Source organism: Dipodomys merriami, unplaced genomic scaffold (assembly GCF_024711535.1).
Source record: "Dipodomys merriami isolate MVZ:Mamm:240054 unplaced genomic scaffold, mDipMer1.0.p SCAF_319, whole genome shotgun sequence".
NCBI lineage: Eukaryota > Metazoa > Chordata > Mammalia > Rodentia > Heteromyidae > Dipodomys > Dipodomys merriami.
In genome coordinates this window covers 228465-243919 of record NW_027204704.1, presented here as the reverse complement: position 1 = coordinate 243919, position 15455 = coordinate 228465, and the positions used below count along the sequence as shown (strand labels likewise).

The 15455-nt window shown below is 39.3% G+C and overlaps 2 protein-coding genes and 1 pseudogene across 2 annotated transcripts; 1 reads left to right on the top strand and 2 right to left on the bottom strand.

Moving 5' to 3' along the window:
- Window positions 1–214: 214 nt before the first annotated feature.
- LOC138841384 (zinc finger protein 84-like) lies at window positions 215–1963 on the bottom strand. The gene is given in 3 exon segments (XM_070042052.1): window positions 215–486; window positions 569–839; window positions 911–1963. Coding segments are annotated over 3 exon segments (1596 nt in total).
- An 825-nt stretch (window positions 1964–2788) lies between these two features.
- Window positions 2789–9782, bottom strand: LOC138841383 (zinc finger protein 717-like). Its single transcript, XM_070042051.1, has 5 exons — window positions 9726–9782; window positions 5287–5413; window positions 4479–4571; window positions 3060–3160; window positions 2789–2878 (listed from the first exon to the last, which is right to left on the bottom strand). The coding sequence occupies exons 1-5, from the start codon at window positions 9780–9782 to the stop codon at window positions 2789–2791; spliced, it is 468 nt and encodes a 155-aa protein (XP_069898152.1).
- A 4800-nt stretch (window positions 9783–14582) lies between these two features.
- On the top strand, window positions 14583–15066 carry LOC138841375 (cytosolic iron-sulfur assembly component 2B pseudogene; annotated as a pseudogene).
- The last annotated feature ends 389 nt before the right edge of the window (window positions 15067–15455 follow it).

Here is a 15455-nt window from a genome sequence, read left to right as displayed (position 1 = left end):
AACTGAGTTTTTTCCAGGTGAAAGATCTTCCACATTTGTTATATTCCTAAGATTTCTCATGTGTATGAATTCACTTATGCCTGCTGAGTTGGGAGGTTCTGGTTAAATAATTTTCCACATTTGCTACATCTATAAGGTTTCTCAACTGTGTGAATTCTATCATGTGTGACCTCCACTTAAAAATCTTTCCATAGTTGTTGCATTCATAAGGTTTCTATCCTGTATGTGTTCTCTGATGCAAAGTGACATGTGACTTCTGGCTGAAAGACTTTCCACATTTATTGCATTCATAAGGTTTCTCACCTGTGTGAATTCTCTTATGCCTGTTGAGGTTTGACTTCTGGGTAAAGGATTTTTCACATATCTTACATTCATAAGGTTTCTCTGCTGTGTGTATTCTCTGATGGACACGAAGTTCTGTCTTCTGGATGAAAGACTTTGCACATTCGTTACATTTATATGGTTTCTCACCTGTGTGAATTCTTTTGTTTGTTGAGGGTTGACTTTCGGGTAAAGGACTTTTCACATATCTCACATTCATAAGCTTTCTCTGCTGTGTGTATTCTCTGATGGACATGAAGTTCCGTCTTCTGGATGAAAGACTTTGCACATTCGTTACATTTATATGGTTTCTCACCTGTGTGGATTCTTTTATGTTTGTTGAGGGTTGACTTTCAGGTAAAGGACTTTTCACACATCTTACATTCATAAGGCTTCTCTCCTGTGTGTGTTCTCTGATGAATAGTAAGTTCTGCCTTCCAGTTGCAAGACTTTCCACATTTGTTACATTCATAAGGTTTCTCTCCTGTGTGTGTTCTTTGATGAACATGAAGGTATGCCTTACGGGTGAAAGACTGTCCACATTTTATACAGGCATAAGTTTCTCTCCTTTGTGTATTCTGTGGTGAACATGAAGATGTGTCTTACGGGCGAAAGACCTTCCACATTTGTCACATTTATAAGGTTTCTCTCCTGTGTGTCTTCTCTGATGCAAAGTGAGGTCTGACTTCTGTCTGAAGGAGTTTCCACAGTTGTCACATTCATAAGGTTTCTCTCCTGTATGGAGTCTCCAATGGACAGTAAAGTTTGCCTTGTATCTGAAAGATTTTCCACATTTGTTACATTCATAAGGTTTCTCTCCTGTGTGTGTTCTTTGATGAACATGAAGGTATGCCTTACGGGTGAAAGACTGTCCACATTTTATACAGGCATAAGGTTTCTCTCCTGTGTGTATTTTGTGGTGAACATGAAGGTGTGTCTTACGGGCGAAAGACCTTCCACATTTGTCACATTTATAAGGTTTCTCTCCTGTGTGTCTTCTCTGATGCAAAGTGAGATCTGACTTCTGTCTGAAGGTGTTTCCACAGTTGTCACATTCATAAGGTTTCTCTCCTGTGTGTGTTCTTTGATGAACATGAAGGGATGCCTTACGGGTGAAAGACTGTCCACATTTTATACATGCATAAGGTTTCTCTCCTGTGTGTATTTTGTGGTGAACATGAAGGTGTGTCTTACGGGTGAAAGACCTTCCACATTTGTCACATTTATAAGGTTTCTCTCCTGTGTGTCTTCTCTGATGCAAAGTGAGGTCTGACTTCTGTCTGAAGGAGTTTCCACAGTTGTCACATTCATAAGGTTTCTCTCCTGTATGGATTCTCCAATGGACAGTAAAGTTTGCCTTGTGTCTGAAAGATTTTCCACATTTGTTACATTCATAAGGTTTCTCTCCTGTGTGTGTTCTCTGATGAAAAATGAGGTATGACTGCCTGAAGGTCTTTCCACATTTCTTGCATTCAGAAGTTTTCTCTTCTGTGTGAGTTCTCCAATGCCTGCTGAGAGATGACTTCTGGGTGGGAAATTTCCTACATTCCTCATATGCATTGGATAGTTCTACTGTGGGTGTTTCAGGCTGGAAAGTCAGGTCTGACTTCTGAAAGATAAATTTTGCAAATTGGAGACTCATCAGACTACTCCTCTGGAGATTTGCTCTGAGGTTTTGTAAGGTATATTGCTTTAGTGAAAGACTAATGGACTAATGTCCACTACATGGACAAGGATTCTGTCCTGAGTATATTTTCTGATGTGTAGTGACTATAAGGCTAAAGTAGAATGTTTTTGTACAGACCATACATTCAGGTGCTCTCCTTACTCTCTGAAGTATTTCTTAGACAAGGAGAGCTGACTTATAGTCTTTTCTATATTTACTAAGTGGAAGGTCTCTCTCACACAAACCCAATTACATCTAAAAAATATGATCTCTAGCCAGGCACTGGTGGCTCACGCCTGTAATCCTAGCTACTCAGGAGGCTGAGATCTGAGGATTGCGGTTCAAAGCCAGCCCGGGCAGGAAGGAAGGTTCATGAGACTCTTATCTCCAATAAACTGCTAGAAAAACAGAAGTGGTGCTGTGACTCAAGCAGTAAAGTGCTTACCTTGAGCTGAAGAGCACAAGGACAGCACCCAAGCCCAGAGTTCAAGCCCCATGACAAAAAAAAAAGAATATGATCTCTAACCCAGGCGCTGGTGGTTCATGCTGTAATCCTGGTTACTCAAGAGGCTGAGATCTAAGAACTGTGGTTCAAAGCCAGGCAGGGCAGGAAAGTCTGTGAGACTCTTATCTCCAATAAAGTACCAGAAAACAGGAATTGGTGCTGTGGCTCAGGTGGTAGAGCACTGCGTTGGGCTGAAGAGCTGAGGGACAGTGCATAGACCCTGAGTTCAAGCCCCACAACTGACAAAAAAGCTTTTTAAATAAGAAAAATTTAAAAAAAGAATATGGTCTCTGAGTTTAATACTTCCCTTCTCCATATTCAAAATTCTGCAGCTCATTTGGAGTTCTCATACTTTTGACTAAAATGTTCTGAATATCTGCAGGATTCTTCAATTACAGGAGACACACCAGGCCTACATGCAGCATGCATCTCATCAGGCTCACTATAGAGAAGCATGTTCTGCTACTCAATGAAATCCTCAGTACTTATCTCTAAGGAGTTCACATTATTTCTAATCACCTCTGGCTTATGTTTTGAGCTCAAATTAAGGGTCATTACTAATCTCACCCTTTCCTCCACTGTGTTAATTTTCGTGACTGTTGCTTCACACAGACATTCATCTGGACTTTGCTGGCACATCTTAATCACATCCTCAATTCCTGGGACATCTAAGATGAGTCATAGAAAAAAAGATAAAAAATAAGTAAAATCCAAAGTTCACTTAGTGTAGACATTTATTTCATTGTAACTGTTAGAGATTTTAAAATATCAAAGTCAGAAATGATTTATAGAAAATATATGCTTTTTTCTCAAATGTATTGAAGTAATACTGATTACTTCCAGTGGAAAATAATGTTTTTGTGTTTAAATTTTTTCTTCTTTTATATCAGAGGAAATATTTACTCAAATCACTCAACTATGTGCTGCTAGAATTTTAAGCCAAGTACTAGCCATCTGCCTTTAGTAATTATGGTGTTGTTTTTCTCAAATATACTTTTGTTTGATCATAAGGGGATAGCTGCTGTGGTTTTCATTTTTCTTGAAAAAATTTATGTACTGTGCTGCTTTTTTCTTAACTGGTAGGTTAGGAAAAGTAATATTTCCTAGATTCAGAGACCAAAAGAATGTTTTATACACCCCTTGGCCTTTCACTTAAACAGGAATTGTTCTCAGAAGTAAGGATTCATACCTATATCTCTTCAGTTCTAACGTCTTAGTAAGAATTACTTTTAGGTCCCTTTGAGAATTTTAAAAACCATTTCTCTCCATCTTTAACAAAGTTTCATCAAAATTCCTTTTCTAACACTTCTGCCTTTTAGATTCATGGAAGACCAAATATCCTCCAGGTAAAGATCACTCAATTATCCTCTCTATACTAAAATCTTTGGTTCTGAATCCCAGTCTCTGCCAACCATGACTGATAAGAAATTTGCCTTCTCTGGGGCTGGGAAGGTGGCTCAGTGGTACAGCGCTTGCCTTGCATGCATGAGGCCCTGGGTTTGATTCCTCAGCACCACATAAGCAGAAAAAAAAGCCGGAAAGTGGCACTGTGGCTGAAATGGTAGAGCGCTAGCCTTATGCTGAAGAGCTGAGGGACAGTGCCCAGGCCCAGAGTTCAGGCCCACGACTGGACCCCCCCCCCAAAAAAAAAGAAATTTGCTTTCTCAAAGGATAGTAGCCCAGAAGTACTCCTTATTTCCACTTACCCGGATTGTGCTAGTTTCAAAGAAAATGATATCTCATTTCCTCCATTACTTTTTGTTGGTTTGTTTCAGAATGATTTCCACACAGAGAAAGAGAATTGCTAACTATAACTCAACTGCCACACAGAATTCAGGGTATCTCCATATTAATTCTTTGATTCACAAAGGAGATAAAGGATCACATAATTCTCTGACTAGGAACATTATTGCTCAGTTCAGCACAAGATGAACTTACCAACTGGGGGCTGGATCCAATGTCACTATGCAAGGTGCATTAACTTACCTGTGAAATTCTTGTCTGAGGCTTCTCCTATCCATGGTTCTACACCTTGCTCCAGCTTGACAATCAAGTTAGGTTTAGGAACACAGGGCCCTGCTAATAAGAACCAGTGCAGAACTATTGTTCATGCTGAGTCATCATTCCTCTAACATCTCAGACATCCTGTTCACAATGTTGCTCTTAAATGTTGTTTCTCAGTTCTCACTGGCTTCATGATTGACTTTCCCCCAGCTTTGGATTTATTTTACCGGTTTTGTTGCTTAATCTCGGCCCTTGTGCTCTATGATAGCAATGTACCAGTTTAAGTCCCCTCTACACTTTTAATTTTTGAGTGGTTAGTTGGAGATAAGAGTCTCATGGGGACTATTCAGCCATTGCTGGCTTCAAACTGAAATTCCCCAGATTCAGCCTTCTGAGTAGCTAGGATTATAGGCTTGAGCCATTGCACCCAGGGACAGGTTTGGATTATAAATAGCCACTTTCAACTAGTGATTTCCAGTTCATATTTCCAATAGTCATACCTCTTCTACTGTATACCACCTAAAATAATCACCTCAAGTTTGGGAAGACAGTCTCCTGTTAGTGGAGCATAGTTTAAAACTTTTGTCAAATTTCTGATTTGCTTCTTGAAGAATGAGAATAAAATTGCCTCAGGAGTTACATGATAAAGTTGAAGTTTTCCTTTGGAAGAAATGATACTTCTCACACACTGGAACCTTACATCTAAATACTATTGAAAATCTGACAAATATTCAGCTATCTACTGAAAACAAATCATTTGACTTTGCAAATTAGTATGACTTTTGCTCACCCAAAGACACCAGGTTGTTGTAGGTCTCCAGCATTACATCTCTATACAAGGTCCTCTGAGCAGTGTCCAGGTCCATCCACTCCTCCCAGCTAAAGTCCACAGACAAATCATCAAATGACACCAGCTTCTGTGAGGGTATATTTCCATCAAATAATTAGCCTTCAGTCATGGGAACAGTAGGTCTGGAATTTCACCCTTTTAACATGTATTTTGTGTCATCTATACATTGGGAGAATTAAAAATCAAATATTTTGCCTCTATGTTAACACTAATTAAAATACAAAGATTCCCTAATAAATCAGAACACATTTTTGGTGCTAGCAAGAGAAAGAAGATAACAATTCTAAGGAGCTAATAACCTGACATGATAACATTAAATATAAGTAGGTACCAGAAAGATGTTTTGATAAAATTTACTACATATTAGGGTAACAATGTAGTAAAAAAAAATTACTTTTTCTTCCCAGTGAAGAGCCTATTTAGATCTTCTATTAAAAAGTATTGTTGTAAGCAATCAAAACACATTAAGGATATCACATGGACTACATACCACTTTAGTAGATCTACAAAAAGCACAGTGTCCAGGTTAATGTTAAATGGAGTAATAGTACTTGAGAAAGTAGCTAATGATTGATAAGGCCATACAAGATTTGACTTAGTTCCCACAATAACAATATCCTATGTCAATCATTTTTGTTATTAATTTTCTAAAGAATGTAGTGAGGTCATAGATATCCTGATACTTCCTTCCTAAGTAAAAAAGAACTGCTAGCATGAATTTTTGTGAACATTGCCTACCTCCTACAATATAGACTATAGGTGAGGGAGTAATAAAATATTTCTTGAAAAGATTATTTGAAATAAAATACAACACTTAATTTGAATCATGAAATATTTGAGTTTAGGTTGAATATTAATTCTGCATAAACCAATAACAATAATCTTGTTTCATTGCAATATCCAATTAACTGTTAATGTTAAATATTCAGGTAAGAATAAACAAAACAATTGCTTCTGGCTCAACTGGTATCCTATCCTACTTACTTTGGAGGCTGAGGTCTATAAACCAGCCTGACTAGACAACTCAATTTAAGCAGCTAATAAGCAGGTTGGACTCATGGCTAAAGTGATGGGCCCAACATTGAATGAAGAAGCTAACTGACTATGAGGGCTGTGAGTTCAAGATCCAGTACTAGCCCAAGAAAGGTATGATGGTGATTGAGGTAGGAATATCAAATGAGTTTCCAAGTTAGATACCAACTGTGACAACACAGCAATCCTCATCTCAGAGCTAAAGAGAAAAGAAAAAGTGGAACAGGGAGAGAAGGGGAGCAAAGGGGTAGGGAAAAGAAGAAAGAAGAGGGGCAAGAGAGGTGTGGAGAGGAGGGAAAGAGAGGGAAAGGGCAGGAAGAAAAGAAGAGAGGAGGGAAGAAAAGCTTCATGACATTAGATTTGACAGTAACTCCTTGGATAGGACACCAAAAGTATCTGATACAAAGCTAAACATTATTTAAATTCATACACTTAAAACTTTTCCTTCAAAAGGTACAATGAACCAAAAAGAAAAAACATGGTATAAAAGAAAATGTTCTCAAATATTTCTAAATATGTTAATTACTGGAATGCATTAGAAAATATAAAACCAATCCAAAACTACTGCACAGAAAATCTGATTTTAAAATGGGAAAAAAACTGAAGAATATATGCAAATAGTAAATAATAGTAATGAGAAAAATTCATATCAAAATTATAATGAAATAACTAACAATCTCTCTATGTGTATATGTCTTTAGGTTTTTCTAATTTTCTTTGGCTCTGGAATCCCATAGAACTATCTAGGCAACACTTTCCCTATATAATGGATAATAAAAATCTGAATTCTAAGAGCCACATCAGCAAATTAAATTGATCAGTAAGAAAAACTAGTTCCCAGATAGATCAGTTGAAGAAAAGAAAAAAAGAGACAGATGGACGGAAGAGGTCTTGAGAGAAAGAAAATGAAAAAGTGATAGAAAAATAGATACAAAAAGAGAGAGCGAGAAAAATAACGAAAGCTAGTGAGTAGAAAATCTAGAATAAATAGTTCTGGAATCCTTAGCCAGAGCAATAAGGTAAGAAAAGGACATTAAAGAGAGCCACAAAAGGAAGGAAGAAATTAAACTATCCCTATTTGCAGATGACATGATCTTATACCTAAACGACCCCCAAAATTCCACTCCCAAACTCACAGAACTTATAACTCACTTGGGCAAAGTAGCAGGATATGAAACTAGTGCACAAAAATCAGTTGCCTTTCAGTATATCAACAATATACAAGAAGAAAGGGAAATCAGGAAAACAACCTCATTCATAATAACCTCCAAATGGCTAGGAATTAACCTAACCAAAGATGTAAAGGACCTATTTAGTGAAAACTATAAAAGCCTAAAGAAAGAAATTAAAGAGGACACCAGGAAATGGAAAGACTTTCCATGTTCTTGGATAGGCAGAATCAATATTGTGAAAATGGCCATCCTGCCAAAAATGATATACAAATTCAATGCAGTTCCAATAAAAATCCCAATGACATTCTTTATGGAAATAGAGAAAACAACCCAAAAATTCATCGGGAACTGCAAAAGACCTAGAATACCCAAAGCAATCCTAGGCAAAAGGAGCAAAGCAGGAGGTATCACAATACCAGATTTCAAGCTCTTCTATAGAGTCATAACAACAAAACAGCTTTGTGTTGGCACAAAAATAGACCTGAAAACCAATGGAATAGACTAGAAGACCTAGAAATAAAACCACATACTTACCATCAGCTGCTGTTTGACAAAGGAGCTAAAGACATACACTGGAGGAGCTAAAGACATACTCTTCAACGATTGGTGCTGGGAAAACTGGGCAGTCACATGCAGAAAACTATAGTGGACCCCAGCCTAATACCATGCACTAATATCAACTCAAAATGGATTAAAGATCTTAACATCAAACCTCAAACTCTGAAACTACTGCAGGACAGAGTAGGAGGGACACTGGAACTTAAAGACACAAGCAGTACCTTCTTGAACAGAGAGTCCCAGGGTCACAACAATTGGAGAGAGACTCGACAACTGGGACTACCTTAAAATAAAAAGTTTCTGCACAGCTACAGACATAGCTACCAAACTAGAAAGACAGCCAAACAACTGGGAAAAGATATTTACCAGCAATATACCAGACAAAGGCCTAATATCCACTATATACAGGGAACTCAAGAAACTAATCTCTCCCAAATCTAACAAACCAATAATTAAATGGGAAAGGGATCTAAAGGGAAATTTCTCAGAAGAAGAGATAAAAATGGCAATTAAACACAGGAAATGTTCATCATCCCAGGGCATAAAGGAAATGCAAATAAAAACAACCCTGAGGTACCACCTTACCATAGTCAGAATGGCTTAGATCCTAAATTCAAACAACAACAAATGAAGGTGGGGATGTGGAGAAAGATTAGTGGTGGGAATGCATTAGCAGTGGGAATGTAACTAATGCAACCACTCTGGAAAAAGCAGTCTGGAGGTTCCTCAGAAAACTAAACATACACCTTACCTATGACCCAGCTATATCACTCCTAGGTATCTACCCTGAGCAACAGGAACCAGGATACAAGGACACATGCACCTCCATGTTCATTGCTGCACTTTTGACAATAGCCAAGATATGGAAACAACATAGATGCCCACTACAGATGAATGGATCCAAAATTGTGGTACCTATATACAATGGAATTTTTTATGTAGCCATTAGAAAGGACAAAATAATAACATTTGTAGGAAAATAGAACTAGAACAAATCATGTTGAGCAAAATAAGCCAAGCTGACATATGGTCTCCCTGATATACAAGTGCACATATGAGGGAATCTAGGAGGAGGGTATAGAATCAGAAAGAAACAAGTGATAAAATACAGCAAAGGGGTCTATCAGCTGCCCTGGACATCCATGAAAGTGAACTATATACACAACTCAAGGGCAGTGGTGGAAGGGAGGGAATGAGAGAGAAAGAGGGAATAGCTTACACTAAGCACAAAGAAAGAAATGTGCATATCACCCGACATGGAAGAGATAGTTGTATTGTCAAAGTTTGTAGAGTTCACAAGCTTCATAGACCATGATGATGACAATTAGCCTTGTAAAGTTAAAAATGTGTTTTGACTTTGGCTAACTATACCAAAATATTGTGGAAATTTAAGTAATCATTTCATCTCAATAAATAAATTTTAAAACATTGGAAACAAGCAAATCTGCACTCAAGACAAAAGGTGAGATTTTATAAACTACTAAATCTATAAGCAATTTTTAATTAATTTATGAACATGTTCCTCAAGCTGGACCTGTTTTTTCTGTTTTTAAATCTTAGACATACTTAGGTTCATAATATGGAATGTACAGTAAAGAGGAATAAAAAGCAACTCACCAGAGATCCGTTCATTCTTTCTTGCTGTTGACAATGAACAGATGATTCTGGAAGCATGGCTGGAAGATAAGCCAAATTACAGAGTCAGGAAAAAACCTGTGTGATTTTGCCCCAGATTTTCCTGCTCAAACCATTATACATAAGCTGGAAAAGCATAAAGCCTTCTTATAAGGGAAGATTGTTTCAAGTGTGAAGTAAAGCATTGAACACTAAAGACAAATCCACAGTCCATTAGTTGGTATAGTATAAAAGCAATTCATGTCTATGTTTAATATACATGTAGAATTCATAAAAACTAATGTTCCCACAAAATAATTGAATAATTGAAACCAAAAAAAATTATATCACATTTTTACTAAAACTAGTTATTACTGAAATACACTTAGGGACACATGAGCTATTAATCTATTAATGCACAGGTATCCATCTTAGGACTCCAGTGACCATTTGTGCTCTACCTCATACATACTTAGACACCATGGAATGCATGTATGTAATAACTTAATTTTTCTCACCCAGAGTTATACCGGAAAAATATATACAATTCGTTTTTCTAATGTTATAGTGTTCCAATAATGGTTGCCAAATGGCCTAATTCCCTGTATCGAAATACTCAGAGCACCCTTGTGCAATGACTTGCTATTTGCCATTGAACCTGCTTGACACCAGTAAAGATGATGCAAACACAGGTTTGAGAAGCTCCTAATTCTCACTTTCCTAAACAGTCAAATTAAGAACCTTGGGGGCTAGGAAGGTGGCTCAGTGGTAGAGCACTTGCCTTGCATGCATGAGGCCCTGGGTTTGATTCCTCAGCACCACATAAGCAAAAAGAAAAAAGCTGGGGCGACCCCGGCCACCGGCAGCGGGATGCGGGGGGCCTGGCCACAGAGAACTCAGAGAACTCCGGGACCTAGAGTGCAGTGCATGCGGCGCCCCGCCCAGCCCCGCCCAGCCCCGGCCTCGCCTCACCTCCCGGCCCAAAAGGCCGCGCGCACTCCCCAGTACCCTGATTTCTGCAGCGGGCAGTGGGATGTAGTCTCCAGAAAGCAGTGCTTCCTCCAGCACCTCCTGTTGGACTTTGTGGTGGATTCCAAGGTGTGACACCTCCCTGGGATAGCTTCCCTGACAGCCTACAGTTCCATTAGACTGGTTGTATGTTTGTCATGTGGGTATTGCAGAAGGGCCTGGGGTAAGTGCCACTGACTGCCAGAGCCTCGGTCCTGCTGAAGTGAACAGTCTTAGGGACCCTGCAAACTACTTATCAGCACTGAGGATGCTCCCTATTTGGAAAGAGATTCTTTTTTTTTTTTAAATTTAATTTAATTTTATTTGTGAACATACTGTACAGAGGAGTTACAATTACATGGGCAGGATAATGCATACATTTCTTACCAAGCATTGCAGCCTCCTCCTTTGTTTACCCTTCACCTCCCTTCCCAGCCTCCCCCCTCCCCCCCACCCAATCATACCCCCCTCCCTCCCCACACCGACATTGTAAAGCTTGCTTTGACATGACATTTTGTACTTCTCATTGTTGCAACAGGTCCACCTGAATCCTTAAACGACTTGTTTGTCCCCATCTCCTCCACATGTTATACTGACATCAAATATAGTGAAAGCGGGGGTTACACTGTGGGGGAGGGACATACAAAGCAGCAAAGAAATAATCTTATAAATGCTTTAGAAACCCATGCATTAAAGAAACGAAAACATTAAAATACATATTTAAGGGTTCGTTTTCCTAACATCACATTATCTGACCTTTTCCGCTTGACTCATACCTATACTAGATATTGCAAATAAGGGAAACCATGGGACCTATGTTTCTTTGGGCCTGGCTTACTTCACTTAATATAATTTTTTCCAAGCCTTTCCATTTCCTAACAAATGGGGCAATGTCATTCTTTCTGATGGAGGCATAGAATTCCATTGTGTATATATACCACATTTTCTTGATCCATTCATCTACTGAGGGGCATCTGGGTTGGTTCCATATCTTAGCTATGGTAAATAATGCTGGAATAAACATAGTTGTGCTGGTAGCTTTAGTGTGGTCTTTTTTGTAAGCATCAGGGTAAATGCCCAAAAGTGGGATTGCTGGGTCATAGGGGAGTTCTATTTGAAGTCTTTTGAGGAACCTCCATACTGCTTGGAAAGAGATTCTAAGTTGCACATTTCAAGTCCTGGAGAAGTAACATGTCCAAAGTGGAAAGGGAGCAATGACACGGCCTTCAGCCTGTCAACGGCTTATGCTGTCAAAGCCCGGATTGGAAGCAGGCCCTGGGGTTTTGAAGACCAGCTGTGGAGTTAAGCTGGGAAATGCAAGATAGAGGGGCCCTTCATGCTGCATCATCTCATAGCAGAAAGCAGAAGAGGAAGGGGCAATGAGAGAGAAAGAGCTTGAACTCACAACTTCAAGCTCTTTAATAATGAGCATGAAACCATTTGGGGATTTAAGTTTCCACTGCACATTCAAACTGCAACAGCACCTATCATGGGCCAGCAGTTTGTAGATGAAGTTGCATTGGCTACAAGATCTGGTGGATGTTGTGAATGAAGACTTACGAGTGAAATTGGTCTGTCTGTTACTCATCAGTGAGAAGTTCCTAGCTGTCACTCTTCCTTCTAATACTCTATTGAATTTAGAGATTCCCCAACTGCTTTCATCTGATTCAATAAGCAGAGCAAAGGAAAATGTGGTCAACTACCTGAGGCTGTTTACCATTGCTTTCAATTTGGGGATGAAAATGGAAGGAACTGGAAGAATGTTTTAATGGTCAGCTATTGGCTGGAAGCAGCCCCTAGAGCACATGACCTCATTTCTTGGCTTCTACAAGCAAATGCAGTCTGAAAATACTAAGTGGAGGATTCCAAAAATTAACTAACTTCTTACAGTATGTTGTTGTGATTGTTGTTTTTGCCAATCCCTTATTGTGTCTAGTTTAGAAACGAAACATTATCCTAGGTGTACACGGATAGGAAAACCATTGGTCCTTCAAGGCTCAGTTCCGTTTGTGGTTTGGGGCATCCTCTAATGGTTGTGAAATAGGATACAAGGGATTGTAACATAGCATGTCTATAGGACAACTCCAGGTAGCAGGCCTTCGATGAGACACATGTTGTAAACATAGGCAGAAAGAGGAAATGTTTGTAGACAAAGAACAAAAATGTCACCCCATTTGTAGATTTAAAAAAAAAAAAAGTAAAGCCAGGAGCCTATGGTTCAGGCCTATAATCCTAGCTACTTAGGAGACTGAGATCTGAAGATTTCAGTTCAAAGTCAGCCTGGGTAGAAAACTCAGACTCATATCTCCAATTAATCACACACACACACATACACACACACAGCTGGGAGTGGTGCTGTGGCTCAAGTGGTACTAGCCTTGAGCAAAAAAGCTCAGGGACAGTGCATGAGTTTCAGCCCAGGACTGGCACAAAAATAAATACATATACATACATACGTACATGCATACATACATGCATACATACATACATGCATGCATGCATACACGTCCTTCCATGAAGCCATGGAACAGCAACCACATCAGAATTGCTTGGTCAGGAGGTAACAGAGAACTCAGCCTGCATTAGGTTCATAGGAGGAAAATCTTCCAGCTCAATATGAAACTAACTTTGACCCCATTTTACAGTTAAAAAGAAAGAAAGAAAAAAAAAAACACACCCAGAAGTCCCAATCCTTTAAAATCCTATCTTTAAATAAAACAGAATTCTAGTCTCAAAAAAAAAAAAAAGAAAAAGAAAAAAGCTGGAAGTGGCACTGTGGCTCAAGTGGTAGAGCGGTAGCCTGGAGCTGAAGAGCTGAGGGACAGCGCTCAGGCCCAGAGTTTAGGCCCCACAACCGCCCCCCCCCCAAAAAAAAGAACCTTGGCCATCCTGCTGGAGATACAGGGCCTAATAAAGATGCAACATAAAATACTGCTCATAGGAGTGACACAATCCAACCAACAACCCTCAGCAAAGGACACAGAATATTAAAGTTTTCTATGTTACTTAAATAACATTAACACTAAATACTAAGCTGAGGACACCCCAAATTTTAGATTCATAAAAGTTAAATATAATGAATTAAATAGCTGTGAACTTTTGCTTATACTTGTTGGTTTATCACATAGGAATTGCTATTATCCACAGTTCTGGTTTTTTTTTTTTTACACAATTACTTAGAATGGAAATTTGCTAATCTAAAATAACATGAACTGGGTTGTAGGGGAGGGAAAGTAAAAGAAAATTGAGGGAAGGAAGAACAAGTTTGAAAAGAAATGTACTCATTACCTTACTTATGTAACTGCCACCCCTCTGCAAATCACCTTGACAATAAAAAAGGAAAAAAAAAAGGAAGTAAAATCTGAAACACCATCTTACTGACCATACATAATTGCTCTGTGTGAGAGAACACAGAAACACATAGACCTACAAAGTCCTTGATCACCTATATAAATGTTTGGTAATAAAATTAGAGATAATTATGTTGAATTCTCTATTGGTGAAAAAAAAATGAACTTTACGGTGATATTTGCCAAGAATGAGAATCTACTCTGCAGATTTCAGTGAGGATGTTTTAGGAAAGACAATATGAATCATTTTAAAGCAACGTTTGTATCTTACTACTGGTTTTGTCCGCATCACCTGAATGCTTTCATACTTTAAAAAACTTTAAAAGATTTAATTATTGGCAATGTGTCTATATTCACAATGCTTGAGACCGGGAGTGAAATATATTTCAGGGTGGGCATTTTTTTTCTTTTGGGATTTGGACTATCATCATAAACATAAGTGACTGAAGATCACTCCTTAAACATTAAAAAATTTCTATTTCAGGTTGGCCGCAGTTGCTGGATGGTAGGCGGTGGCCGTGGCCTGCTGGAGAATGCAAACCCCCTTATCTATGAGCGCTCTGGGGAGCGGCCCGTGACTGCAGGGGAGAAGGACGAGGAGGTTCCCGACAGAATTGACGCACCAGAGATCTTCGATCTTATTCGCTCCATCAATGACCCAGGGCATCCCCTGACCCTAGAGGAGTTGAACGTAGTAGAGCAAGTTTGGGTTCAGGTCAGAGACCCTGAGAGCACAGTGGCCTGTGGCCTTCACGCCCACCATTCTGCACTGCAGCATGGCCACCCTTATTGGTTTGTCTATCAAAGTCAAGCTTCTGCGATCCCTTCCCCAGCGTTTCAAGATGGATGTGCACATTACCCCAGGAACCCAGGCCTTGGAGCATGCAGTGAACAAACAGCTTGCAGATAAGGAGCGAGTAGCAGCTACCCTGGAGAACACCCACCTACTAGAGGTTGTGAATCAGTGTCTGTCAGCTCGTTCTTAAGCTTGGCTTCTGACTCCCAGCCTGCACACTGGTCTCTACTGGCCCCAGCTGCATCCAGGGGTCATGACTTTGTTTTTTTTTTCTTTTTTTTTTTTTTTTTTGGGTCCGGTCGTGGGGCCTGAACTCTGGGCCTGGGTGCTGTCCCTCAGCTCTTCAGCTCAAGGCAAACACTCTACCACTTGAGCCACAGCGCCACTTCCGGCTTTTTTCTTTTTACATATGTGGTGCTGAGGAATCGAACCCAGGGCCTCTGGCATGCAAGGCAAGCGCTCTACCACTGAGCCACCTTCCCAGCCCTCATGACTTTGTTTTCTTGAATCACTGACAATGAGAAATTAACATTTTGCATTTTGTAATAAACCTTTAATTTATATTCATTAAAAAATTTC